Source organism: Lasioglossum baleicum, chromosome 12, assembly GCF_051020765.1.
Source record: "Lasioglossum baleicum chromosome 12, iyLasBale1, whole genome shotgun sequence".
NCBI lineage: Eukaryota > Metazoa > Arthropoda > Insecta > Hymenoptera > Halictidae > Lasioglossum > Lasioglossum baleicum.
In genome coordinates, this window is record NC_134940.1 from 10,288,452 (window position 1) to 10,316,430 (window position 27,979).

Here is a 27,979-nt window from a genome sequence, read left to right on the forward strand (position 1 = left end):
AACCTAGCGGTTTACGTGGTATCATAATTACAAGTTTGCGTCAATCGTAGGTGTAAACCTTCCCTTATGGGAGAACTGATTTCAATGCAATCGATCCCCTCCTTTTACACAGGAACTCGTGTATAGGTGGTCACCGCGGAGTGGTCAAGTTCAAATCTCGAGTTCAGTCAGCCATCAGCTACGATTGACGTACAATCATCGCACACATTGCTCCATCCAGTTACCACGATCGAAAATTAACACCCGTGGTGATTGCGACCGATAATGAACGCCGAGGACGTCCGGTCGAATTCCTTGAATTCCAAGCACAAGAAACGAATCGTATCGCGTCGTCGACGTGTTGCTTGTTAGCATCGAACGATCTGTTGCGAATCAATTATTTCTCTTTTAAAATTTCGCAATTCTCTTGTACACCAAATTCGATGGTCGCTCGAAATCGTTCTCATGTTATCGGTCCTGAATAAAATGCGGAATACAACATCGGGATGGACAGGTAAGACGTGAAAATCGAAAGCATATTTTCCTCTTATTTATCTTGTGCACGCTAGCAACGCATTTTTGTTATCGTGCGAATCTTTCCCGCGTCATTAAAATTACGTCAGAAGCCATTACGTAGTTAACGTATTGCAATATTCGCAGAGAGCTTAAATTTTTGTTGTTTACGATTTTTTACGTTCCCACGGAAAAACCCGTCGACTGTTCAATTATAAAATGTACGAATTGTACGCGGAGCATCGGCTACCTAATGTTTAGTATAATAGCACAATTTGTTATTGCTTATCTGGAACACGAACGAGTCATTAGCCTTGGGCCGACATTGACCCGATTTCGTCACAAATATGAGCCTGGCTGCACAGCCTCGTCTAGCCTTCCTCCGCGCGAATCATCTTTGAATTCCCAAATAGAAAGGCCATGAAATCGTTTTAGCTTATATCTACCAAATTTTTCTATAGACTCCCAAATACGAGACAAGCGACCGACATCCGAATCCCATACGAATTAACGCGCGTCTATTTTCGAATAACCTTATCTGCTTATGCGAAATCCGAGACATAATCAGACCACATTTCGTCACGATTATTCCCGCGCGAACGGAGCTCCCAGCGTCTCTGAATCCTCTAAATCTCTAACTCTAACTGAACATTAAACTGAAATGGAAAATATATTTTTATCGATTAACCTGTCCTTTTAAAATTCCTAAAAACCAGGGGGGAGTAGTCGCAGCTTTTTGTCGAATTCGCGTAGACGGCGTTCTATTTACTCGTTTCCGGGCTGTAAAAATGACAACGGACCTCCTGTTTTGCAATCTTATCTCGCGGTTTGCAGCGTTGCGCTGGGTGCAGTCGGAAACGGTTCCCTGCCGCTGGAAACTGATGCGTGGGCGATAGAAAAAGAGGAGAGACGGGGAAAAAGAACAAAAAGGCATGGTAATTCCGCTCGTTGCGGTGCACAGCTATTTCGTACAATGAAACAGCCGAACGTACGAGCGAACGTACGAAAGAACGAACGAACGAACGAACGAGCGAACGAACGAATGAGCGAACGCACGAACGTACGAACGGTCGTAGCACAGATAGGCTCAAGTGGCCAAGGGGCACTTGAACTGACGAGATAATGGACCGTTTGTCGAGAAAGAGAAAGAAGCAACGATACACGAGAGCAGCGGTACGCGGCCGCTGTAACCGCCGCGCGATCATTCAATCGCACTTTCTTGTTTCTTTGCCTCCGATGACGCACTTGTGACGTCAATCGCAGGAGCAAGGAGCAACCCTGGCATACCTCTTCCATGCATCTTTCCCTCCGCATTTCTTCGACCCGGATACTCGGTCCTTGACTTTTGCACGGACGAGCCGTCTCGCGAAAAATAATCCTTTCCTCACTCTCTTTCTGTATCAGTCTCGAGAACAGCGATCTTCGAAGCGTTAGATCTATCCGTGAGGACGCGATTTTGGATTATGTCCGTAGAAGAGCTCGAAGCGTAAAATAATAATGACCTTTTCGTATAGGGAACAGCTAGGCATGTAATAGTATTATTCCGAGATTAGATAAGCGCTCGTAATGACTGCGCTGGTATTAGAAAAATTTATGTCCCTTCGGGCGAGCGTATTATCATAAAACCACTTTGTCGTCGGACGAGTACTTTTTTAGGGGGGAACTTTGACACGCACGATGGATAGGAAATATGTTTCTTTGTAGTCACAGCGTTCAGTCTAGCTATATATGCACTGTTTTTTTTTTAAAGTGAGAACATTGTTCTTAGTTATTTTTAGTCTTTACCTTTCGGTGGAATAAAAAATTCGCGATGATCACGCTGATGGCAACATCGTGCCATGTATAATGTTATTACATCTTCGTTTATACTGTAACCGCGCCAAAAATAGGTTTGCGTTGTAAAATAAATACCGGCGAGCGTGCGCGCGATTAAATTTCGAAAACAATGGGCTACGATTGACTATTCGAAAGATTTGTATTCGGAAGGCAAAATACCGGCCGTACTATTGAGGAATTGTTTTCGAACTTGGCCTAAAGGCCATTGTGTATTCCTAAAGTGGGACGCAATAGTAAACACACGGGAATCATGCTATATATATACCAGTGAAATAATGAGCACAAACTTTCAATTCCTTCTTGTAAAACAGCACGATGCTGCGGTTCATTTATCTTTCAGGGTTACATTTAAATTCACACCATCGTTTATTCTCGCTATACTCTACGCTGGTACAAGCGTAAACACTGCTTCTTTATTTTTGTATTTTCTAGCGATGACTGTGCGATAAATACGAATCATTACCAAATCAATTCGAATCTCAGTTCCAAGTTGTATTCCATCTCGTTTCGTCCGAGCCGCGATCCGACATCGTCACACAATGTCGTCGCACGTGTTGACAAATGAAATCCTACGTCCTTTAATTGGGTACTTATATATATATACTTTGCTGTGAACGTCCTTGTATTATACAACGCTGCGGAATATCCTTTTGGTAGACAGTGCTGGTTACTGTGATTTTATTAAACAACGGATCATTCTAAATGTATTGTTTGTAATAGCTCCATTTATTCGTGTTTAAGCGTATACAATAACTTTATTAAAAAAAAAATTAATATGAACATTTTCACTATATTTAGGATCTGCTTGTAACTTGCTTTTCGATTTGTTTCTATGTGATCCGTGTCTCGCCGGCAAAACAACACGGCTAGCAGTGCGAGAAGGGACCCGATCGAAAAGAGGGTGAACTTCTCGAAGATCGTTCAAATAACGTACGACGAGGAGGCCGGCGATCCTGTCGGTGACAAATGTGCAACGATCGAGAAGAAAAGAGTGCGGAAAGTGGACGAGGCTGGCTTCGATCGGGAAAGAAATCGCTCAAAGTCGCCCCGTGCCCGATCGTCGAAACCAGGTCAGATGATCGACGTACGTTATCCGTCTAGCTGCCGCGTGGTCTACGGAATTCAATATGGCGGCTGGCCGAGCCAGCGTCGACGCCGTGGTCGCGATTGGTTCAGGCACGGTGCGCGATGCGTCTCCCGTATTTCAAATCGAACGTCTGGCGACCTAGTGCGGAGAGGACGATGGGAATCCTCCCGGGACCGGGGTCGACGCGATGAGGAGGGCAGCTACGCGGTGCTGAGACGTCGGCAACAGTCGAAACAGCTGTCGCGAGCTGTGCAGCAGCAGGGACCCGAGTCTGAGGAGCGGGAGCTGATCCGAGGCGCGGAGGAAGCGTCGTGGAAACGGAACAACGTCTCGAGTAGCACGGCCGGCGGGCAGAGGAAACGGCGCGTCGGTATCGTGGAGAATCAGTACGTCGCCGAGTGCGAGGGTGGTTCGTCGGTATGCGAGCTGGTGCACGGTTTCGAGCGGCTGTTCGGTGATCGTACGGAAGCCGGCGAGGAGGCCGGCCACGCGATGAGGTCCAAAAACCAACCGGTCCGCGAACAGCAACAGCAAAATCAGGAGACCACCGTTGTTGACCCGGTCGAAGCGAACGAGACCTACGACGAGTTCGACACCGTACGAATGCCGGTGGTCAGGTCACTCAGCAAAAGTCCCCAGAGCGACGAGGGGATCGAGGCCGATCCAGAACGGAGGAGGGGATCCGTCGCACGGTGTTGGAGTCTCGACTCCGCTGCAGCCAGCGACGAGGACCTAGCCTCGTTGACTACCACACACCAGCTCAAACGGCACAAACTACGGGTCACTAGATGCTGTAGCTCCGACAGCGCGGTCTTGAGCGACGAGGATCAAATCAAAGGTGAGGGGGATGCATGCGATATACATACGCACGTCGATCGTCCGATGCCGTGACACCAGTTGCTTGCGCCTTGCCTTGCCTTGCCTTGCCTAGCGGCGCGAGAGGGGGCACGTCCGTTCAAAACACGTCCCCCTGATCCACGCGCGGCGCGCTCTCTGACGTCATTGTTCTCCATTTTCCCTTTTTTACCGTGGCACGTTCGAAACCGCCACAGGATCACGTAAATAAGTGGGACTCCGTTTTGCAATGTTCTCGTTAGTCCTCTCTCCAGTCTTTTAGCTTGCATATTTTGGACGATTTATTTCGGTACAATACTGTCGATTCACTTCATTTGTTCCAGGACATTGTAAGTACACCCCGGCCCCGCGTTAATTTAAATAATATTAAACGTTTCGAGGCACCTGTTGTCGCTTCTTTCTTTCAACTTTGACGTATGATCTTTTTTTGCTAAAATGCATATATACATAATAAGTGTATAAAAATGTCTAGCAAACTGTCAGTGCAAAAGTTCGTGCTCGATTTCGTATTAAAATACAACGAGGAATCGCGCATGAATTTCTGCACTAACTTAATACAATGTAAACAGTGTGGTCGAAAGCATCAAGGTTTTCAGCACTCAATAATTAGCCAGCATATTCAATGTGTCAATGTTAATGTCTTAGCCACTGAAGGCCTATTAACACTACTTATCGGCTATTTTTTGAACAGTCATCAACACACCAAAGGTTACACTTTTAAATATTAGTCCCAAGAAAGGATAAATTATTCATGATTTTTCTATTTGCAAATTCTTGAATAAAGATGACCTGACAGCCTTCTAGAAAGCATGAATTAACAAGTGAGAGCTACAATGTCTTTTAAAACTTTTGCACTGACTTTAAGTTCAATTGATCTTGTTTTAAGCTTAACTGAATATGTGTTAGAAAAGCCTTTCTCCTTAATATTCTAATGTAAGAAATACATAATATTGTTCAATATAATTAATATTGTCTGCAGGCTGGGACAGTACGAATGCAGTGGAAGGAAGCGAGGCTGAACACAATGAAGGGAGGCCCAGATACTGGAGAACGCCGAGTGTGGTTGTTAGTGACTACTCAGATTATTCTTATCTTGACGAGAAGTTGGAAAGAAATGACCTAGAGCTTGAGAAGTACGAGGGAACCAGTGGCACACCTAGCCAAGCTAGCAGCTGTTCCTGCTTAGACTGCGATGAGATTAGAGAGTCCTTGGACAATCAATTCCTGGGTGTTTGTCGCAGTAGGAGGCATTCAGACTCTTGTTGTTTGTGCCTTGATTCTATGAATGCTACTGCTCAAAGGTATCCTATTCAGAATTCTGTCGATACCACTTTGCTTCTGCTGTATCTAACATTGAAACATTTTATTTAGGAACTATAATGAATCTGGGAACAGGCGGAACTCCTGTCTAGACTCGACAAACTCCTATTACTCGAAGCTGGACTCTCAGCTGTTACAATATACTCAAGAGAACACTCAGGAACTGCAAGAAAAGTCGAAGATCGAGTTCCTGGACATCCCTCCTTCGAGAAAGATTTCTGATTGCTCGACGACCTCCAGTCTCAGCGGCGACGAGTCCGACGTGACCGATCAGCCGCAACAGAAGCCCAGAGTAAGTGTAAAATTACCGTTATCGCTTTTCCCCGTTCAGATAAGAGAGGAAGAATAGAGAAAGAATCGCGGAGGATGCGTCTCGGTTCCCAGAAACCCAGCTCGAAGAACTCCGGTTGTATCTCGCACCGCAACGAGCCCGGAACTATTTCAAAGGGAGAGATTCTATGAAACCAAGGAGCGGCGGGAGAAGATAAATAAAATTACCATAAATTTAATGAACGGCACGGTTGTCCGGCCCGTTCTGACGTATTCCCATTGCAGGTGTATAAATATTTCAATGTTACACCGAAGGAAAAAGCTATGTTTAGCGCGACACCGCCACCACCACAGGCTCTCGTTAGCCGTCCGGCGAACACGCGGCTAATTTATCTTACGCAACGTCACGCTTGTGCTCCAGTTCGCGAACAAACGAACCGTTCATACGACGAATACGGAATTCACGTCGGTATTTAGGGACGCTTAATGAAAACGGGAACGTGACCGCGACCACGGCGAGGCTCAGCTTTATCTGCATTTCGCGTGCGCGTTCTCTTCCAGTTTGGAGGCTTATTTTTATCACGAGAATTATTCCCGAGCGTTTCGGCGAGCGAAAGAAATTGATAGCGGCGCGGAATGACCTCTGAGAACGTTTTCCTAGAAGAGAGCACGCCGAATGAGACGACACGCGTCGCTATTTTCTGAAATGAGGCTCGCGACAATGTAGCGAACAGAGGAATCTGTTATGCATGCCTATCCTTTGTACGGAGCAGCGTGCGTATTTACCTGGCCCTGTCTCTGCATACTCGTTTTCCATACGGATGGATCAACGTGTTTACAAACCCGTCGCGCACGTGCACGCTCGCTTTGTGCATTCTTTGCGTGGGTTACAATGACGTACACGCGACCAAGGAACGCTGCAGCCGATGTTGATTCTCTTCCTTGTCTTCTGTATCCCATGAATTCATCTTTCTCCGATCCACGTGGAAGATTGGTAAAGAGTTTCGGGGAACTTTATAATGTCAGAACGAGGGACCGGGATAGTATTCATTAGTTTCTTTTATCTAGCAAATAGAACGAGCGACGCTTGAATAGGCAACGGCTCTGACGTAGCCCAGCTATCACCTGGCGAGAACCACGGCTTATAAACACCGTTGTAAATTCCACAATTGTTTGACGTCACTAGTTGCGCCTTTCCTCTCCGCGAGCGTGGAATCGAGCTTGGAAACCGGATTCGCGGCGATAGTAGTCGAGCAAAACTGGCTACGACGAATTTGATCCTTGTTCTGGGCTCGATTCTAGCGTAAACTTGGCAGGATGTTAACCGAGCGATTTAAATGAATTTTGTATGTTTCTTTGGCGATGGAAGAAATGAGATCAATGCTAATTCGTGCAATTTTACCTTGGCAGAACTGCATCATCTTGTTACGTCAGTCGGTCGTGTTATTTCAATTATTCATACAAGAATAATGAATTTTTAAGTGTACTCCTCGTCATAGTTAATCCCTTGTGATCAGCTTTAGCAATCTAGTCTGTGTATAGTGTTATAAACTTGTGACTCGCATAATATTTGATACTGAAACAATAGCTTTTCACGAATCAGTATTTCGGTAAAGCTAAGCACGGTAGTTAACTCTTTCTCCTAAAGTAACTCGTTAGCCGTTCGTTACATGTATAAATGTTTCATAGGAAAATTGCACAGTATCGAGAGGGGTTCAAATTGTGCTAATTAGTTATTTTGTTATCTTGCTTTTTCATAAAAATATGTGGCACACTTTGACATTTTCTTAAACTTCCCGCTACGTAAACGACCAAAGGTGATATTATCTTTATAAAGAAGAAATGTGACAAAAAATTAATTAGTACATATGAATCTTCATCTGATACACTATAACTTTTGTCTGAAACATTTTTTCATACGATGAACAATAAAGGAGCACGCTAAGGAGGCAGAGTTAAATGGCTCGCACTGTACAATTCCATTCGATGTCCTTTAGGAAGTGTACGTCCATCAAATACTCCACTATGCCACTGACTATAACTGACCAGTCACTTCCAGTGTCGGCTCGAATAGAGCAAGCAGGCCTATCGGAGACATGCTTTTACTTTCAAATGCTCCATTATCCCGCCCCGTTCAAGGAGTCAGAAAGTTCAAGCTCGAGGCATCTCCAGTCTAGCCGAGGTACTCGATGTGGTAACAGTGAGCCAGTGGAGGACCGGTGACGGTGGTGTGCGGTCTCTCGTCAGCGTCTCCGTTCGCGGCACCGTTTTCCACAGGATTCAGTCACTCTACGTCCGGTGACATTGTCAGTCAACGACACTCGATTCTCCATGTGACTGGAAAACAAATTACAAAACCCACTGGAAAAGCTCCTGTGATCTTGGTACCTCGACCGTTTAAAGATTACTGGAGGATCCTCGAGCTCTTGAAGAGGTACTGAAGATTCAAGCAAACACGACGGTGTTAGGCGGGCCCTTTGACGATGGGCGCGACCATCAATTAGGGCTTCATCGACCCCATATATAGAACCGAAACGCGATACGGACGATCATTAAATCCCGATGACTCCACGCCGCGGCTCCGCGACGGGAAAAAATAGAATTCCAGCGAAACCGGGGGAGGAAGACGAACTTGATTTAAATAAAACCCGACGAATCGGCCTGTGTTTATTGTGTGCCGGCGGAGTCGGTCGGGACGAGCGTATCTCGAAGCCGCGGTGTATTTTCGGTCTTAGAGGATCGTACTATCAGCGGGTGTCGATTTCGGCGGACTGAGTCGCCCGGAACTGGAGGATAGGTTTGGAACAGGTCGGTCCTGAACTCTTTCGTTGCTGTCTTGAGCTAGAGTCCAGCCGGAAGATCGCTAAGGCAGGTGTTCGCGCGTAATCGGTTAGGTTCTTGGGATCAGCGATGCGCAGTTCTGGTTCGTCAGCGGCCGACTGCCATCTGATAAGAGTTCCGCAGCGATTTCCACGAAGGGATCTCGTCGCGTGTTCGCCGCCGCGCCGGCCGGGCACTTATCAACAAACACTGCCAGGTGATAATGTGCACCGGTGAGTCGATGGCAATCTCGCGGTCTGCTAGTTTCCGCGGCGATCCGCTACCGATGACTGCGTCTCCGCCGGGAGCGAAACCTGAGGACGCGGAAGATGAAACGCGGAAAGCAACGGCCCCTAGGCCTGCTCAGGATCGACCTGGACGAGATCCTCGACGGGAATATCGCTTGCGACGCGTTGCTCTACAAGGTATTTCGAGATTTTCACCTTAACGCGGGGCTAGAGGATTCGCTGATCAGGAGATGGCTACCCTGAGCTTCAGGTGATCGTTCACCTTACTCTGTGAGAAAGTCATGTAAAGGTTTATTTCTGTGTATCTATTTCTATAATGTAGACAATTTTTATTTTGCATAGAGATTCGTACTCTGGCGATCATGCTCCGCAAAGTGTCCCCGATATTTTTGTTCTTGGGCTCCTCTAATCTTAGTTAGACGATCGTTTATCATGTTTTGCCTGGCATTTTCGAAGGTTCTATGATAAGAACAGGTCCTTTTAGTCTCTGCACGTTCATTTATCTTGATTAGTCTAGCATTTTCGAAGGTTCTACATATAATAAGAAAACAGGCGGTGGATGACCTGTATCTTTCAAATTCGTCTAGCGTTCTTCGAACTAAATTTTGCAACTCTATTGTCTGCGCTGTAGATAAATTTCCAAAGGCCCCCAGCTCGTGTTATTGATCTGATCGATCGTCGGAGCGTTTTATCAGCCGGCGATACCGAGTGTGCTCGAGGAGATTCGACGAAGGCGCTTCAGGCCTCTTGATCGATCAAAACGATGTATGAATCCCTGGAACAAGATTACAGTATACTTTCTAGTATAGCAGAACAGTGAATGCAAAAATAGTGAATCTCTTGTTCATGAATAATTGATTCCACAAGAAAAACATAGATAGCAATGACGAATCAATTATTCTAAGGTCTACTACAATTAAGGCAAAGAGCAGAGCCATGGGAATTTTTGCAGGATCTGCGAGCAACATGCTGACATAACAAAATAATTCATGATGAAGTGTTTGTCCAGTGGAACAGTTCCAGGGATATCTCTGTTGCGATTCGTCCTTCGTTCCGATCATAAAACAATGACGCCTCTGCGATTGAAACGCGAAGACAATCGCGGCCCGAAGATCTTCTAAGTGTATTCTGAACGTCTATCGATCGACCCACGCGTTCCAGCTCTCCGACATAGAAAATTCGCGTTGCACACGGGATGACACGCACGCGTTATGAATAAAACATCGCGCGGTGCGACCGAAAATAATATCATGGACGTGGGTCGTCGGAAATCCCGGTGTGCCAATTTGTTTTCTAATCGTTCCGTCGCAAAAAGTCGTTCAAATCGATCAATTCATTTCGAAATCGTTCTCTTTCCACATTTCGAACAATCACTTTTTATTCTTGGAACCAGACTTGTCACGAGGGAACTGAATTACCCAACGTGTTATTGTTGACAACAATAAATCAATATCTTCCGACGGAACATGATTAGACACGATACCGATAAGCAGTTGTTGTTGCATCTTATCACTCCATCTCGTTCTGCACAACAGAAATAAAGGATTTTTTGAATAAAATCTCGTTCTTTCGTTATAGTAGCGCCGCTCGACGCCCACATAATCGCCACGCCCATTTGTTGCAAAGCTAGCCAATGGTAGGCGGTGAGGGCCGAACCCCCGGCCAATCAAACGCTCCTTAATCACCTACCATACACGCGTCCCCACTCCACAGTGGCGTAGCCTTACACGGGGATCGAAATAAGCATTTGTTCTTGTGAAATTTTTGTGAAAAGAAATGCTACCCTTAGAAACTCTTTGTTTATGGAATTAGGACGTGTATTAGACATGTACTTCTTAGACAATTCTTAATTATTCATTCTAGTGGGAAACACAAACATCTTCTAGCAATTTAATGACTATTTCATGTTGAATAGTATCCGGCGTTTGTTACAATGACCAAGGACTCCGTACTGTCTGTGGTTAAACACTTCTATTTTATGACGTCTATTCGCGCGCGCGAGAATTTTTCTTTATTTGTTTTCATCGGAATGTCTGGTACGAGAAAATTTTTATAAATATCACCATAGTTTATGTTGTAAATAGAAATTATCGGAAGGCTCCAGCAATTTTAACTTATGATCTATCACTGGATTCTTGATGGGCAGACGTCTCTCCATCTTTTATTCATCGGTGTGAACTATTTCCTTGTTTGCTAAAGTACCCCATTCGAATTGCATTTTGGCGATCTTCGAGTCAGTAGAGCGCTGCGCGGCGCAGCTCAAAGACAGTCCCGCTTAGAACTTAGAACGTGTCCGTTAGAAGGCAGCCAACTTCCTTTCACGGCAGGCCAAGATCGAAACGCTTCTTATCGGGATCGTAGCGCCCATATTTAGTAGATTGTGCTCGTAGTTTTCGTCACGAGTCTGACATGATATTGCGAGGCGAGGGGTCAAGAGATTTGGTAATTATGCAGCTTAGCGATTCTCTTTTGACTATTTGACCGGAAGCTTAGTTAAAAGAAAGCTTAAAAATCTTCTTTTTCACAAAACTCCAAAACGAGATTATTAAATGATTTAGGCTGAGTTGTTGGTTTATCAATTGAAGTTTCTGTTGCTGTTAAAGGATCTATTAAAAAGTCCTCAACCATGGGTGATAGTTAATTTTTGTTGGGTGATGTTAAATAACTTCTTTCAAAGATTCAGGAATATCGATCTCGTCCAAGCCTTCCTTGTGGATCTCCTAGATCCCTCGTACTCGGATATTTTCTGTGCCTTGATCTTTCTTGTAGCGCTACGTTATTGATCGACCCAATCGTTGATAACAGTGATCCCATTCACGGGACCACTGATAACGATTCTCTTCTCCCTCTTTGTCTCTCTTGATTTCTCTTGATCTTTCTTCTGCTCTCGCTCGATTAGAAACCGTCGCGTCCCCGCGATATTAATGACTGCTGTCCGGCAGTCACGGCAGAAATCATAAATCGCCGCGCATAGATCATCGGCGAAGGTTTAGTGAAAGTTAGGTGATCGAAGCATGGGTGATCCGTTTGTTGTGACAGTGCGGTGAACAATCGTCTATAGTTAGTACCTGTCAAACGGTGAGCACAGCGTTGTCTCGATGTATGCGAAAACATGTGATACAAAAAAATTATTAAAAGTAACAAAGTTTTGTCATTAGATTAGTGTTGTCTCATCGATATCAAGGGGTTCGAAGATTCACGAATTGTTCACAAATTTCGTGCACACCTCTGCCACCAGGGCCCGCTCTAGGGGCGGGCAACCCAGCCATTTGTCCGGGGCACCAAGATTTAGGGGCGCCATTTTGGCTGTAAGTGTAAGAAAAATATTGATATGTTAAATACCCAATTAATAGAAAATTTGCTTTTATTAAAATATAAATAAAATGATTTGATTTTTATTGAAAATAAAAAAAAAATGTAGTAAAAAATATATATACATATATATTTTTAATGGGCGGCAATTTGTCTTTTTGTCCGGGGCGACGTAACCTCTAGAGCGGGCGCTGCTGTCACATACATCGAGACATTACTGTAGTCATTTTAAGAACAATACCGCTCGGTGTCGAGATTCGAGAGTTTTTTAAAAAAATTTCCACGCATCTTCGTGTTCGAGACGGCGGAAGCTCGGAAAATTTTCTGCGGGACAAAGAGGCTGTTAGGTGGAGGATTATTGGCGCGGTAGGCGAATGGATTACGTCAATCGGAGGATCAGATACTGGTTCATTATGCAAGCGGAGGACACCGCGAAGATGTAATCGAACACCTTTTGTTTCTACGTCGGCCGACAGTCCGGCGGTTTAAAATCGTAGACTTATACTGGGAAAATTGTTTACTTGCTTCTTATTGATGATATATTCATCAGGGAACACATAAGTGGGTTAGAAATCTGTTAATTAAGACATTAAGCTCTTCAACAAATCCCTCATTCTAGTTTCCACAATACAGTCCGTAAAAACATAAATTCGTACAAAGATCAGCAATCTAATAATCAGATTAGACTTTCTTTAATACTGTACAAGATTGATAGAATCTGTAACCGTGCCAATTGTTCCATTGTCTTGCTATCAGACATCCAAATGCAGTCTTAAATCAAAAGATAAACTTCCTGTGCAACACGGGTTTATTTCCTAAAATTCGATGCTTCATAGAACTAGAAGAGGATCAAAGACATTCAAGCTCCAAGCTTAGCTTCAGAGATCGTCTGCGATCATGAAAATAACCTAACCAGAGCCCTCACAGTGCTCAGGATTGTACAGCTAGCCTAACAGTCCTCCCGTAGGTAGGATCGCCACCTGTGGCATCGGCCGATCAGGTGCCCGCGCGCGCGCCCGCGCGATAGTTGACACAATAGTGAGATCTACGCGTCATATATGTAGGTGATACACGCGATAGATGATCGAGTAATACGTGGCCGGCTGGTTAACAGGAAGCACTCAATTCGGGTCAGTAGAGGAAAAGCGTGCAGCCGGGCCCTGCACTCCGCTGGATCCCGGTTTCTCCATGTCCTCGAAAGTTTCTCCTTCCTCCGCAAGAACTTGGAAACCTAATCGACAATCACGCTTATCACCAGTCGCACCTTTCGCGGTATCTATCCGTCGAAGGGGGCTGGAACGTAGTAGAGTATTTTCGAGGAACGTAGGAGAGCAACAAAAAAAAACTGGCAAAAGGAGCTATCGTAGCTCGCGGTGCAGGCTATTAGATCAACTCGAAGGCTACAGTTTTCGCAGTTCCCCCCGGCACTATCAATTGACCGTCGCGCGAATTAGCAAGTACTCCGGGAACCGCGACAAGTCCGCAGAAATTGATCCCGCCGCGGAGTGTCACGGTCGTTGTTTTTTTTCTTCTTTTTTGCCACGACACTCGGCAATGAACACGATGCGGGTGTTAGTGTTCCGAGGAACGTTGCTGGAACTACGGAGACGACAGTGAACGTTCGAAATGTCGCAGTACAACTACAGGATCGCGAGGAGGAACGCCGTGTGCGAGACCGGTCCTGGAAACCGTGCTGCGGAACGACCAGCCGCATTCTAGGACCTCCAGCCTCTGCCTGGCTCGTCTACAAGGATCTAACAGGACAACACTCGATCGTTGGTGCTTGCGGAATCTTCTCTGACCAGCCACAGAAGACTCGGAGTTTAAGGGAAACCTTTTTTATGTCCTTGTTGGATTAGCAACAAGAGAGTTGACGAATAAGGATGTCTAAATAAGAAGAAAAGATTGCTTATCCCTTAAGAAACGCTGCAAGGGTCTCTGTCCCCTTTCACATCAATTACTAAATCTAAACTAAATTTCTAAATTAAATCTGAAGCTAAGTCTAAAGGTTTGAATTAGAAGTCCAAAGTTTGAGTTAGAATTAGAAATAAAATTATTACTCGAGTCCCCTAGAGTTTGCCAAAGTTCCAACAGCCAGAGATCCCAAAATGGAGCAGGAAAAGAGGATCGGTCACTCGCACCCATCATCCCCAACGCTCTCATCGCCTCCAACACTGAACCTAATGGAGCAAATCCTGCTGGCAAAGATCGAGAAACAAAGTTTACGCGAGGACGAGAAGAATGAAGCGGAAAGACGAAGCGGCGCGTCACCAAGGAAGAACCTTCTCCTGAGGAGAGCCGATTCAATGGACAGTCAGACCAGTGCCAGCACGTACAACTCGCTGCTTTCGAGCGATTCCGCATCGAGTGGCAATTTTTACTGCAAATGCGACGATTGTTTATTGGGGATCGTCGACAAGCATCAACGAAGACCGCCGCAAATTGGACAGAAAAAGGTAAAGCACCGAAAAACTTTCTTGCGACGGATCAAGTGGATCTTGGATAATTTTATCGTTGCTAGGATTTGAGAGATGGCGCACTCTCGTCACCCAAATTTCTATACACTAATTTTCTTGTTAAGTATGACGGTTCATTAACTGTTTTTGGAGCATCTGGTTTTCAGCTTTACTTATCTAAAACTGTCTTGATACGTTCGTTACCAGCGTGACGCATTTGTGACATGAACCATTTTGTACTTGACGTAAGCAAAACCAAATTAATTTCGTTGTACGTCGTTACTTTGAATTAAATTATCTATTACTACTTTTGTTCATACTTCATGAGACGAGACGTGTTCTGGTAGCGAACGTGTTAATAAATTTTTACAGAAATCAAATAAATCTGTTATTAACTCTTCTTGCTATCCGCCGGATGTTTGAAAACTGTCCACACGCATGGAGATCGGTCGTCGCTAATTATGCGCGCGTCCATGAACCTCTTTCTGTCGGATCCTCGTTTGGCCGATCGATGTCTCAATGAAACCGATCGATCGGCCGCTGACGTCTTTTGTCAAGCTCCTTAACGAGAACATTGTGCCCCCTCGACAGGCGAATAAAAAACCAGGCGAAATGGGTTTCGAAATTTCGAGCCATCGATACGTTTCACTTTGATTCGGTATGCCGCAGGACAGCCGGCGTAATAAATGCAGGGACGTCGACAGCTCGATGATCGATTAGAAACGTATTACCCGGCCTGTTGCGCAAGCTACGCAACGCGGAGGCCTAAATTCTTCGAGATTTCCTCGCGGCTGGTTTTTCGCTCGAAGCACACCATCGAGGAGGTTTATGCAACTTGGTCGTCCGCGAGAAAAGCTGCGCCGGTCAATTAGCGGTCGTGTTCCCGTCTCGTTTCGATCCCATTGGCTAATCAGCCGGCTCGGTCCAATTAGCTCTCGTGGCCGCTCTAGTTTCCTTCAGACGAGGAATGCCGGTCTGCCGACAGGATTCTCAGGATGGTTTCTCCACAAAACAAAGCTAGATATTCTCTCGAAAGGTCCTAGAGGGACTCTTATGTTCTATATTCTGCATCCCCTATTTTTTATTCCATATTCTATATTCTGCATTTCGTATTATTGCACTGTTCTAGATTCTACATATATTCCACATTTCCCATTCTCTATTCTATATTCTGCAGTGAGTCTATGCCAGAATCAATCGTAATCACGGTCAGCATAATTTCTATACTCTATATTCTATCTGTTCAACCCCTACTTTTTATTCTATATTCTATATTCTGTATTCCGTATTATTGCACTATTCTAGATTCTATGTATATTCTACTCCTCCCATTCTTGTATTCCATATTCTGCAGTCAGTCTATATTGGAATTATCGTAATCACGGTCAGTACAATTTCCTGCCGATTTTTATGCAAGTTTACCTTCCCAAGGACACCCCACTGAAAACTGCAAGTAAAAGCCGATCACCTCGATAAACAACTTTGTTAGCACCGGAATCATCTGCGTTCCATCAAGTTACAAGTATCAAGATCATAAAAATAATTTTGTAGAATTGAAAGCATCCGCTTGATCCTACATCGCGATAAGAGTCGCGACAAGTCCGGGCAGACGCAATCTTGCTACTTTGCAAGTCAACATTAACAATCCCTGTCACTGATGGGTGGTGTCAGCATTAAAACGCATTTCTTCGTTTCGCCGTCAGCAAAATTTGCTATAAACGCATAAAGATCCGCAATCTGAACAACCTTGCTGTCGCCGGGGCATAAATCACGATCCAGAAACAAGGATCCTCGCGCGAATCGTCGGAAAGAGACGGAATTCGTTCGATTTTGAGGTGGCCAAGCCTTGGCGCGTATTTATCGAATATTTTGTTGGCCGGATGGCATCTGGGTCAAGGGTTTTCGCCTTGATCGGTCCGCGGTCCCTCCTCCTTCACGTCCCTTTGCTTTTTCGCCGGTGGATTCTACAAAAACGACAGCGGACCAGCCATTAATTGCAAAACGCCGTCGAATTCGTATGCAACGGAGAAAGCAAAAAGATCACTTAACCCCGATAGTCCCGTGCTCGGTTTTACGACCACCACCGGATCACCATAAAAACGCGAATGGACTCGATGTTTGCTCATGACCAGACTGCGGATCTTTATGCAAAATCACATTTTTCTGTATCGACTCTTTGCTGTACGAAGGACAAGGATTTTATGTTCTATTTATGTTAAACAGACTGACCAAACTTTTTTCATTGTTTGATCTGACGACTACAGTCTTGTACTTGAAGATAGAGTCAAATTAATGTCATGGACTTTGTTGTTTAGGACAAGAAATGTTTACCGACATGTACAGGCAAATTATCCGAAAACAGTTCAATCCAAAGCGATTCATTGTAGCTATTCTATTGTCCAAACCCCCGTATTCCACCAATCGGTTCGGATAATCGAGGTTCCACTAGATCGCGTATTACACAAGTGAATAGAATTCAAAGCGCATCGTGTTTGGTATCGTTTCAATCAGAAAAATGTCGCGAACGTGACGGTAGAAGGTTCATAACGTTAGCAGCGGAAAAATTTAGGAGAGAGTTGGACATTCGATAGATGACAGCGTTTCGGTAAAGTTCTCAGAGTGTCGTTATCATTTCGACAAGCAGCGCGCGAACGACCGTCGCGCGCCCGAGAATTGAATAATTAAACGGCCGGCTTCAAGTCATTTGCGCCCGTTTTATTAATCACGAGCGGCGCGTAAAAGGCAGCGAAGCGTTGGCGGGGGGAGAAGAGACGAGAAACTCTGCGAAACGACCGTGAATTCGCGCGCGTGTCCCGTCGACGCTGCTTTTACGAGCCACTGGCCGAATGAGGATTGATATCAGGGACGGATGGCAGCCACACGTGGATGCCGGAGATGTTGTTCGATCTTTACAACGTCCGAGAATCCCGCGGACAACTCCGACTATTATAGAAACGAGAGTCCCGCGTCGCTCTGTCGGAATTAATGACCATGATGCTAGTGATTCGTTTGCGGAGATTGTTAACGCTTCGTCCTGATAGCCTGCTATGTAATCTTCACAATCCTGGCATCGCTTCCTGTGTTGCATCACTGTTATAACATCTGTGATTCCTGAAAGAGGAGATTAAGTAGTCATGCCTAGTTGAGAATCTGGAGAACCGTAATTTTTAGAAATTTTTCTGAAGTAACTCTCGCGGAGTTATCTTTTTAGCCGGTACTTTAGTTGAAAGTGCATATATTGAACATGTCGTGGTAATTTTCTTGTGGTGGAGTCTGCAGAAATGACTGAGTTACGGACTCTTTCCTTGAAGTTGTCTTCCTGAAGATCATGAAAAATAAAAAATTCCTGGAGATTCCGTGTCAGTGTACACTGCTGTGCAAAAGAAAGAAGCACCCGGTCATATTTAATAGAAAAGCGTAAGCACAGTAAGTTGTCAAAAAGGATTCCGCTGTTTAATTGAATAGTTCTGAGAATATGTGTTATTCCGGATTATCTAATACTTTAAATGCAATAAATCAATCATTGTTTTGCATGCAGATATTGTTTCTCATTATATCTTATAATTATACTGGGTGCTTCTTTCTTTTGCACGGTAGTGTACATGATTTGATCTAATATCTGAATAATAAAGCTTTCTCACCCATGATCACAAAACAGAAACTGTAAAGTTTCTTTATTGCACATCTCAAATGTTTCTAGAGGAATCCTTGTTACATCTTTTATAGCCAATTAATGTCACCGGCTGCCTGAAACTGGCCGACGATCACGTTCCGCGGACCTGTAAAATCATTCTCCATGTTAGTCGACGAAATAATTGAATCGCCTTTTGGAGTTCCCGATCGCCTGCCCCGAGGGGCTGGCTACCTTGTTCATTTGACGTTACAATCGTTCTCGAGCCGATCTTTTACTCGCCGCGGCTTCGATGTATTCTGGAATTCCGAGCGAAAGGAATGTATCTGAAAAGTTCAGAGTCTGATAGACAGACTGAGAGTTAGCGAGTCGCTACCGTGTGTGGACACAGAGCGTCACCGCGCTGAGAGAGAGACACTGTTTACAGAGAAATTCATGCGTCCGAAGACAGCAAATGTTTTGCTCAAACAGACACCTCGCCGGCGACCCCAGCGGAAAATCACGAAGAAATTGCGCGAGTCGCGACGGGACCGTGGAAACAGTCTGAGTGTCTGTGTTCTGCATTCTAAATCTCAGAACATCAAATTGAAAATAGGGAGAACAGAGTCATTTTATCCTGTAGACCAGGGGTTCTTAAACTTATGTAGTCCGAGTCCCCCTTTCGAACAACATTTTTTTTTGCGGACCCCATCCCAACCCTAGGCATTTTTCTTCTTCATGTAGGATTTTTATTAAATTAGTCATTTGAATAAAAGCGGAAAGTTCGGGGATGTAAAGTTAATGTCAAAATTGTTTCGCGGACCCTCAGGTGTCCGCGGACCACAGTTTAAGAACCTCTGCTGTAGACATTCCTCTATTGTCTGCGTTGCAAGCCGTTTTTCTATCGAGAAGCATGCATAATGAGCCTGATGAGCCTGATACGGGTCAAAAGTCCCGGGTCACTGGCCCACACGTCGCTCTTTTCTCCTAGCGGACATCACACATAACAATCGCGGTTTAGCTATTTGCATAAGACAAGCTACAATTTATGTATCTTGCAAAAAAAATCGTGACGCAAAGATCATAGTATCAACGAGGCCCAATTACCATATTTTTACAATGCAATTCTTCTTCTCGTCTTTGTTCTTTTTCCATGTTTGCGATATTCTTTTGCTCTCTCTCTCCTCCGTTTTTCGGTTGCGATAATGACTTTAGCATCACCGATAACGATAAACAATAATTTCCGCGTCGGTTAGCCACGGTGACGTTCGCCACAGTGTGCTTCGTCCGCTCCTGATAACTCCGCTAATGACGACTGCGACCGCCGGTTAATTAGTCGATGACGCATCTCGATGTTCGCGATCTGCGACTCGGAATCGATGCCATCCGCGAACATCATACCGCGTCCCATCGGTGGCCGTTCTCTGTTAAAAAGAACACCGTCGAATGATTTTTATAAATCCCACAAAACACGGCAGGATTAAAGAAGACAGGACTAATTCTAGAATGAGACTCTGTCAAATCCTAAACAACTCTTTCACACACATACATATATACAGCAAGGTTACTATCAAACGTCAACAATCAGCTTTTACCTGATCCTTCCAAGAAAGACTGCACATTTCGATCGTACGAACCAAGATACAAGTGGCGAGGACCAAAAAATCCTTCCATCGCATCGATCCTCGCAAGCAATCAAGAAAAGCTGGAACCGATCCGCTTGACTGGTACTTGGTCAACTTCCTCCATCAGCTAACCCAGACCGGAAGTCCTGGCGCCGTCCAGTGATTAACAGAGATCGGTCTTCAACCGATAAAGCCATTCCCCTGATCAATTTTTCCCAGCGATTCGCAGTGGAGACTTCCAAGATTCCCCTGTGCAATTTTCTCCAGCGATTCACAGCACCACTGAGATTCTGTACAGTTTTTCCCAGCGATTCACAGCACCACCGAGACTCTGTACAATTTTCCGAGATCCTCTGCAATTTTCCCAGCGAGTCGCTGCTTCACCGGGATTCCGTGAAATTTCCCCAGCGATTCACAGCACCGATGAGACTTCGTGCAATTTTAATCAGCGACTCGTGGCGTCTCCGAGGTTCAGCACAATTTTCTCCAGCGACCGGCAGCGTCACCGGGATTCCGTGGAATTTTTCCCAGTCATCCGCAGCCTCGCCGAGATCCTGTGCAATTTTCCCAGCGAGTCGCAGATTCACCGGGATTCCGTGAAATTTCCTCAGCGATTCGCAGTCTCACAGTCTGTGCAGTTTTTCCCGATTTTCCAGCGACGATTTCTTCGGATCGATGACACGGGCGCGCGCGTGGACTCCGCGTGAGAATCGAGATCGAGGATCTAAGAAGCAGCGGCGTTTCCGTGCGCGTCCGAGCGTCAACTACGAAGCGGATTCTTGTCGCACGAGGCTCGGCCCGATCGCGTTGACGTAAACCATTTAAATGGAAATAAATGCGGTGCCGTCGATGCGAGAGCGTCACCAATTATGTAACGCAAGCGTCCGGGAGGCCAAAGGCGCCAGTTATTTGGAATGTGCACCGATAAACAGCCGAGCCAGTCCAACGGCCGCTTCTTGCTGATCCAGCGATCGTCGATCGAGCAGCAGGTCCTGCCGCGATCCTGATTAGTGCACAGCCGAGACTCACGTGGATCGCCACTAATTACATTCCGCGAATACACAGGGTGTCTCTGGAAAAAGAGACTGTTTCACTTATCCGATTCGACTCGAAATTTTCGAATGTTTTGTCGAGTCACCGACTACTATTAAGACTTAACGAGCTTTTGAGAATCTCGACGGTCTGCACGATTCCGTTGCATCATTGTGTCGCGACAGCTAAACGGGAACAAATGTTGCAGAAAACCGAGGGAATCGAAGTGTTAATACGTTTATGTTGCACCGTTGTGCTGGTATAATTAAGACAGTATCCACAGTGTTGTATAAGAAGAAGGAAATTGAGGTGTTCGATGAGAAACTGTTCAAGTTGCATTTCTGTGTGTTCAGTTGCGAATGAACGAGCGAACAATCGGTGAACACAGTGTACTGGTAGTCGAACTGCTCGAGTTTCAGCTGAAGCGTCTGCTAGAACAGTCTGTACATTCATGTCGACGTTTATGCTAGATCGTTCTGTTGTGAGAATAAGACAGAAACACTAGCGTCGCACGAGAAGAAGAATATCGAAGGTGTTCTCGACTCGAAACTGTTCCAGATGCATTTTCCGCGTGTTTATTCCAGTGGACGAACAAGTGGCGAGCAATTGCGAAGGTCGCCAGCGGCCAGAATCACGAGCCAATTAATCGAACTGTAGTTTAGAAGTACGCAATTTCGGTATTTGTGTAATCTCGACGACATTTACAACCGATATTACGTAAATAATAAGTGTGATGCAAGACGAACGTAGTAGAAGGAAGATTGAGATACTGCGCCGAGTATTTTACGGCGAATACGGAATATTATTTTCTCGATCCAGCGGAAGATGAATCGCGTTGTCCGCCGTGTATATTAATTAGCCTAACGTTGCATAAAGAACAGGGGAAAAAAGGAAATTGGGTTATCGGACGTTGTCTCATTTTCTTGAATGAGTCGCAAACACGGCAGAGAAACAAGTCGACGTAAATGTTGCGCGAGTAATTCAGCAAAAAGAAGATTAAGCTGTTGAACTTCGTTCACATTTTCTCGAGACCCACTTGTTGAATTGGCCGATGCCAATGTTGCACAAGATATTCGGTAAAAACAAGATCAAGGTACTGAAACGAGCTTCGTTCTATTTTCTTCTCGAACATTGCGCGAACGATTTAACGAGAAGAAGGTTGCACTGTTAAACCAAAGCGTTCCCTAAATTCCACTCGTTGATCCAGCTAGCGAACAAGCCTGATTATCGTCTACATGAAAATGTTTGGAAAAATCGAACGGGACATAAACACGGTGCTTTAACTGGTCGATGCAAATGCTGTATAAAAAACAGCGGAAAAAGACGATTAAACTATTGAGATTGAATCGAACATTTCTACAATTTTCCTGATTGGCTCGGCGAATTAACAAGTCGCGCGTTAATTTCAACGGAGGAGGAGCGGTGTAAATATTCCACGGACGATAAGATAAAAGGGGAATCAGATTGGACAGTATTCCAGTTTCTTGGAATCCTCTTCTCGATCTATCGAATGATCATATTCGTTGGAGTGGGGAAATAACTGAATAAACAGAAAATTGAGAGGAACTTAATGGGTCTAAAGATCACATTTTAAACTTCACCGAAAGTAAAAAAGAATGAATAAAGAAGTAATCTAAGATTGCAGAGAAAACGTGAAGCGACTTGAAGCCAGAAATCGCAGGAGCGTCGAGGATTCTTCTCGTGCATCGAAAGAGCGTAACAGATAGGCTCGTTATCGGCGCGATCATAGTCGGAAGCCACCTGCGGGAGGCTCGAGTCGTATTTGCAGAGCCAACGGAATTTTGCGTGTCGCGAGTCCGCTCGAGCTCGGCCATCGAATAAAAAGTGGCACACGCAACTCGCTTTCCACGGCGGGACGGGGCCCGGAGAGGACGCGCGACGTGGGTGGAAGGTGTCCAGTCGACTCAGGTGTCTCGATTCGGTCGCACCTCGTGATTACAGCAATTACGGCAATTACAAGCCGCGCCAACACCTGCTGGGAACGGTCCGGTTCGTGAAATGAACGAGTCGCCGACCGCCGAGTCGAGATTCGAGGCTGGTTGACGAAGAAAGTACAGGTAGCCGGTGACAACGAGTGACCTGGACGAGGTCGATCGTTTTCGCGGAGATCATCGCGCAGAAACGATCCAGCCATCGCCGGAAATAGATCCGCGAACGACGGACGTAGTTTACGTTCGTAGACGGAAAAACGTGAAAGTTCGGTCTCGGTTAGGCTGTTGGCATTCGGGCAGGACTCATCGATAAAAGTGGCACGCGGCCACCTGTCCTGCGTCGAATTCGTTGTACCTGCTTCGATGATAGTGCGGCCCGGAGTCCTGGGAAACGGTTCGGCGATAGGATAGAGTACGAGACTGTGATCTTCGAAAGTGTGTACCGAAGCTGAAGTGGACCTAGAGTTGGATAAGTATCGATTAGTACTTGTGTGTCGGTTGTAGACTTCGTGCAGCTTTGTAGAATCCTGGAAAAAGGAGTAAGAATCAGGACAGTTTGATTACAAAAAATATTACGTGGACTAAAAGTTCGAAGATCACGGTTGATGGTGATCTTTAGACGTGGTACTGTACGGGACTCTTCCTGAATCTTCATAGAATCCTAGAAAAAGGATCGCGCGATAGAGACTGTGAATTCTCCAGGACCAAGGACACCAGAGAATTCCTAATAATCCATTACCCAGTAGATCATCTGAACTGAAGATGCAGAAGGCGTACGAGTGTATGACAGTGCCGAAGATAATAGTGTGCTCGAAATCGGTGTTGGAGGATTGCGCGGAAGTGGAGGATTGCGAGAAGCTGTCGCCGGGGTTGCGAAAAATGATCCGATCGCGGAGTAAGAGGGTGTCCAGGCGATTTTCGACGTCGATCATGGATCGACGTTCGCCGTCCTCTTCTAGGAGTCCTTCTCCCTCGTTTCTGAGAACGCAGCCGCAGGAATGGGACCAGAAATCAGAGACAGAAGGGAACGAAGATGTGAAAATTGATGGTACCGTTGAACCCGATGAAACAGGAATCCACCTGGACGGGAAGACCGAGTCTGAAATGAAGGAATCCGCTTTGGACAGGCTGCAGAACGGTTTCTCGAGCAATAAGGATCGAAAGGAGGTCGGATCCTGTCCGAAAGTGGTTGTAGACTGCGTCGCGCCGGAGAACGAGACTGAAGATTGCAAGAACAGACAGAGGAACGATAAATGTATCAGAGGACGGAGTCACAAGGATGAAGCTTGCCTAAACAGGTGCTCAGGGTACCAGCAGTACCTGAGGTTGCTTGTTGTGCCGCACACAAACCTGGAATGGGGAGAGGGTAGTGGCGACGATCTCAGCTCCGAATGGGACTCCGATCACACGGAACGGTCCAACGAGCAAACGATTGCCAAGGTAACCAGGAACAGCCTCGAAACAGGTTGCTGACTGTTTAACAAACAACCCCTGAATACCTTTTTTTTACGAGGTGGTAATCTTCTTTACGGATCCCCGCCTCCCCTGGGGGAGAAATATACCCACTATAATTCCACCCCGGTGACCCACCTAAGCTAATGAGAGGAGGTCAGGAATCCCGATACACATCTGGACCTCCCTCGCTACCCCTGAATAGCCTTTTTTTTATTTTTGACGAAGTGGTAATCCTGTTGACGGATTTCCCGCCTCCCCCAGGTGAGGACGAGGATATGTGGCTCCCCCGGGGAGACGCCCCATAAGAGACACGGCCAAGTATACCCACCAATTCCACCCCGATGACCTACCCTAAACGCCAGAAATGCTCCCCCTGCAATTACCTTTGCTACTTGGGACATCGGCACCGGTCATCCGCCCCTAAACAACCCCTGATACATCCCTCCCCATCAACCGCGGTGAATGGTAATCCTTGCTCCGAGAAAACTCACGTTTGATCCACGATGATCGTTCGAGTATCCGGTTCCCGGATGATCCTTGGAGATTGGATAGTCGAGACTCTACAGTAATATCGGGTTTCTGTTTGGTTTCAGTCGTCCGGCTGGAGGAAGCTTAGGAATATCGTGCACTGGACACCGTTCTTCCAGACCTACAAGAAACAGAGATATCCGTGGGTGAGTGGAATTACTTGAATATCCTCTATTAATATCATCAAATCACCAGTAATAATACCGGTTGATTTTTTATGACTCATTGATGTTGACCTTGATCGACCTCCACCATATAACTCATTGTATTCATCTTGAAATGCTCCATCAGAGGATGCATTAAAAAATACATGCTTTGAAAAAGTTAAATATAAAAATAAATTCTTCCAAGATTTTTGCCGTTTTAAATGCTTAAAATTCGCTGTCTACGTATGAATGGAAGGAATCTGATTTCTGAACTGAATGTGCCTGTTTCTGAATGCAGGTGCAGTTGACAGGACACCAAGGGAACTTCCGAGCAGGACCAACCCCAGGGACGATTCTAAAGAAACTCTGTCCCCAGGAGGAGGCTTGTTTCCGGTTGTTGATGAACGACGTGTTGAAGCCGTACGTGCCGGATTTCCAAGGTGTTTTGGACATGAAAGAGACGGAGGAAGGGAGCGTGGACGAGCCTGAAACAGGGGAAGCTGGTCAGAAGGACGGCGTCAACAAGAGGACAGTGCTGTGCTCTTACCTGCAGCTTCAGGATCTTCTTGGAGACTTCGAGCATCCTTGCGTGATGGACTGCAAGGTCGGCGTTAGGACCTATCTGGAGTCTGAGCTCGCCAAAGCCAAGGAAAGACCCAAGGTACAGAGTCTAATGCGGGGTTGCGGAGATAGATTCTCGTTTACAGGATTGCAAAGGTGCGGGATGCACCATCTCATTTCTCAATAATGCCAAGATGGGGTTTTTCAATCTAGATCAATCTAGGTCGTAATCGCCCTCGCAAGTCCTATTTTTACGTTTACGAGGCGTAATTTGCATTGTTCGACAGCGTAATTTACATTATTCGGAAGCATAAAGTTACTGTACGGAGCACGAAAGAATTGTAGCAGGAAGGGAACGGGGCGAGAGGAACGGAAAGGACATCTGAGTAGTCAGACTTCTTGCCCCGTTCCCTTCCCTCTACAATTCTTCGGTGCTCCACACAGTACATGCTGCCGAATATTGCAAATTACGCCTTGTAAACGTAAAAATAGGACTTTTGAGGACGATTACGATCTTTTATGTAGCGCTTTTGACTACCGAAAACCCCCATCTTTGCATTATCAAGAAATGAGTTCGGGAATTAACACTTTGACTGGATCACCCTGTATAGAGTGTATAACATTTTTGAAAAGATCATGGAGTTGTTTGTGTAGTAGCAGATTGAACAAGATTGTAAACATCTAGAAAAAAAACATGGGCCAATTCGAAGTATGATGAGTGAGGTGGCGGTCAAAGTGTTAAACCGGATGGATAAGGCAGGCGAGGTTCATGAGAGTCTAATAGCAGCTTATCCCCAGTTAAGGAAAGACATGTACGAGAAGATGGTACAAGTGGACCCGACCGCACCTAGCGCCGAGGAACGCCGCGTGCAAGGTGTCACTAAACCGAGGTACATGGTGTGGCGAGAGACTATATCGAGCACGGCAACGCTCGGCTTTCGCGTGGAAGGCATCAAGCTTGCCCACGGTGGCTCATCCAAGGACTTCAAAACGACCAGGACGCGGGAACAGGTTTGTTAATTACCTCGCTAATTGACTCTGACTCGTTGTAAATACGGAACAAATGAGATTACACTTGAAGCAAGAAAAATGACATAAAGAATTCCGTCTGTAAAACAGGAAAGAGATTTCACAGGGTTCAACAGAAACAATCCTTGTCTCTTTTTCAATGAAAATTAACACATTCGCTAAGAGCATTTATTTCAGTGAAAACGATCATTGTTACAATATCCAATTAATATTGAGAGGGCCGGGGTGGCGAGGAATACAATTGGGAATTTTACGAACATGTTTGTTAATTTTTGGCCGATTTTATTAACAAGATGAATGTACAGTCGGTGTACAAAGTATTCGTACACGTTTTAAAAGCGAATACCTTTTTTCAGTCTGAAAAAACTCACCCTGTTGGATCCAACCTTGAAAAAGTTATTCGTTTCTAAAATGTGTACGAAAACTTCGTACACCCATTGTATGAATTCATTACAATTGCAGGTAACGGAGGCGTTGAGACGATTTGTCGAGGGCTACCCTCACGCCGTAGCCAAGTACATCCTGCGGCTGCAGGCGATCAAGGCGACGCTAAAAGCGTCTCCGTTCTTCGCGTCGCACGAGGTCGTCGGCTCGAGTCTGTTGTTCGTCCACGACGCTAAGAACGCTGGGATCTGGATGATCGACTTCGCGAAGACATTGCCTCTTCCTCAACACCTGCCGCGTATCCGCCACGACGCGGAGTGGCAGGTGGGGAACCACGAGGACGGCTACCTGATAGGCGTGAACAATCTGATAGACATATTCCAAGACATACGGAACACCGAACAGACATAGTTGTTGTCCAACCGTGCTCGACAAACGCACAGTGAAACAATCGCGGTACTTGTGCGTCGCTTCACCTCCCTGAAGTTTTGTACATACATAGATAGATTTCGCATTTCTAGAACACGTTCACCGGTAATCCTCGCGCGAGAAAACGGACCAAAGACGCGGCGGCCACTCGCCGCCTAGGTATTTCACAATAACATAGACCGCAGAGAAAGCCTTTGTAAAAATAATTTAATCTTCTACGGTAATTATGTAAGGTTTATTTATACGTTACAATACGACGCCGCTGAATCTTCTTGATACAAGAGAGAAAGTGTACGTTTGCGTGAATGAGAGTGTCTGTTGTGTGTGTACGTGTACGTGATAGAGAGAAAAAACGAAAGGTGTTTTTGTATTTAAAAATCGTATCATGCATTTGTAAATAACCCGACACTTAATAGAAAACAAGGTCAATGACTCGCGTGTATACTTATTTCACCGCTACCGTCGTGTGCCACGACACCGAGAAGATATATCTCTCGTTTCTTGAAAATTCTACGCACGAGCATCGCTTACG

The 27,979-nt window shown here is 45.5% G+C and overlaps 1 protein-coding gene across 7 annotated transcripts; it reads left to right on the forward strand.

The window, feature by feature from the left end:
• Nucleotides 1–27,879, forward strand: Ip3k2 (Inositol 1,4,5-triphosphate kinase 2). Of its 7 annotated transcripts, XM_076434659.1 has the most exons (9): nt 1–493; nt 3,199–3,398; nt 3,558–4,253; nt 5,250–5,571; nt 5,642–5,882; nt 24,964–25,044; nt 25,343–25,705; nt 26,404–26,616; nt 27,097–27,879. In XM_076434659.1, the coding sequence occupies exons 1-9, from the start codon at nt 486–488 to the stop codon at nt 27,427–27,429; spliced, it is 2,457 nt and encodes an 818-aa protein (XP_076290774.1). In that variant the 5' UTR covers nt 1–485; the 3' UTR covers nt 27,430–27,879. The 7 variants fall into 7 exon arrangements, 6 of the variants coding, with proteins under 6 accessions (XP_076290774.1, XP_076290772.1, XP_076290773.1 ...); XM_076434657.1 differs by having other exon boundaries at nt 3,199–4,253; XM_076434658.1 differs by having other exon boundaries at nt 3,202–4,253.
• The last annotated feature ends 100 nt before the right edge of the window (nt 27,880–27,979 follow it).

What these genes read in the sequence shown, in the direction of transcription:
- Ip3k2 (XM_076434657.1), top strand. An exon ending in AGCCGCAACAGAAGCCCAGA is followed by an intron (nt 5,883 to 24,963) that starts GTAAGTGTAAAA and finishes GTTTGGTTTCAG; the next exon opens with TCGTCCGGCTGGAGGAAGCT. An exon ending in AGAAACAGAGATATCCGTGG is followed by an intron (nt 25,045 to 25,342) that starts GTGAGTGGAATT and finishes TTCTGAATGCAG; the next exon opens with GTGCAGTTGACAGGACACCA.